Below are 1,254 nucleotides of genomic sequence, written 5' to 3'. Positions count from 1 at the left end.
CTCCTGGCCCCACCGACCGCCCCAGCCCGGCTCCAGGCTGACTGTGGGGCTCGGGCCGCAGGACACCCCGGAGGAGGGCGCCGTGCCCAGCCACAGTGCCACGGCCTCCTTGGTCCTGGAGGTGCAGCCCGTGGACCGGCGGCCGCCCCGGTTCCTGCCCTGCCTCTACTCAGACCTTCTCATCTGCGTCCAAGCCCAGTACCACGGGGCCATCCCCACAGGCCACAGACTGGTACTGGAGGAGGGGCAGGGGGGGCGCGGGTCAATTTGGGGCCAAATTGAGTCGTGATTTTTAAACAGCTGTGAGCATTGTTTTGTAAACCCTCTGCCCGGGAGTGGTGAGCCAGCGCCTCTGAAAATGAGCATGAAGTGGACAGGCCCAGCTGTCCTGGGGCAGAGCCGGACCCAATCAGGGGGGGGCTGGTGGGCCCTGAGGGGCTGCCTGTCCCCGCTCCTGCCCCAAGGGGTGCACAGAGGCACCGGAGGGGGTCCAGGACCTCCCCTCGAGCTGCCCGTCCCCAGGGGTGCCACCTTCTGAGACACCCATCGCTCAGGCCAATCCCATGTCTTTGGGAAGATGACTCATTACCAACGGGTCCATGAGGGTGTCGTGGGTCATCCTTTGGACCACAGGCCCCTCCCGGGCGTGGAAGGGCGGGGTGTTCCAGGCACTGGGAGGGGAGGGGAGGGGGTGAGCTGGAGCCTTCACACCAGCCCAGGGACTCTCCTCCCGCCCGTCCCCACAGCCAGCCCCTCTCACCCTGCGACCTGGGCCCATCTATGCCGTGGACGGGGATCGGGGCATCAACCAGCGGATCATCTACAGCATCCTGAGGGGTGAGTGAGCCAGGCCCCAGCGTCTCTCCACTAAGCACCCGACCCAGACCCACCCCCACGTGGGCAGAGCCAACTGGGACCCTGGACCGCCGGCCGCGGGAGGGGGCCGGCCCAACCCGCCTGCATCCCCCCAGGAAACGAGGATGGCACTTTTGTCCTCAACGCCGACTCGGGCAACCTCACCATGGCCAGGAGCGTCCCCAGGCCCAGGACCTTCCTCTTGCTGGTCAAGGTGGGTGCCCTGGCCCGGTCTCCAGGCCCCTCCCTGAGCCCCAGGGTGCAGGACTCGCCCTGCAAGGACTCACTGGTCACTGCCGCCCTCCCCCTGCCCACTCCAGGGTGAGCAGGAGGACGGGGCCCGGTACTCAGTGACCCAGGTCACCATAGAGGCCCGGGCCGCCGCGGGGAGCTTGCCCC

At 68.0% G+C, this 1,254-nt stretch overlaps 1 protein-coding gene across 1 annotated transcript in view; it reads left to right on the top strand.

Moving 5' to 3' along the window:
* CDHR5 (cadherin related family member 5) overlaps positions 1-1,254 on the top strand; it is a 9,810-nt gene that overhangs the window by 6,732 nt on the left and 1,824 nt on the right. Inside the window, exons 8-11 of the mRNA XM_015562397.1 lie at positions 7-232; positions 747-837; positions 972-1,069; positions 1,176-1,249. Coding sequence (XP_015417883.1) covers positions 7-232; positions 747-837; positions 972-1,069; positions 1,176-1,249 — 489 coding nt within the window. The remainder of the gene's footprint in view (positions 1-6; positions 233-746; positions 838-971; positions 1,070-1,175; positions 1,250-1,254) is intronic.

The sequence above is a fragment of the Myotis davidii genome, unplaced genomic scaffold, assembly GCF_000327345.1.
Source record: "Myotis davidii unplaced genomic scaffold, ASM32734v1 scaffold3578, whole genome shotgun sequence".
Taxonomy (NCBI): domain Eukaryota; kingdom Metazoa; phylum Chordata; class Mammalia; order Chiroptera; family Vespertilionidae; genus Myotis; species Myotis davidii.
This window is presented reverse-complemented; position numbering and strand designations above follow the sequence as displayed.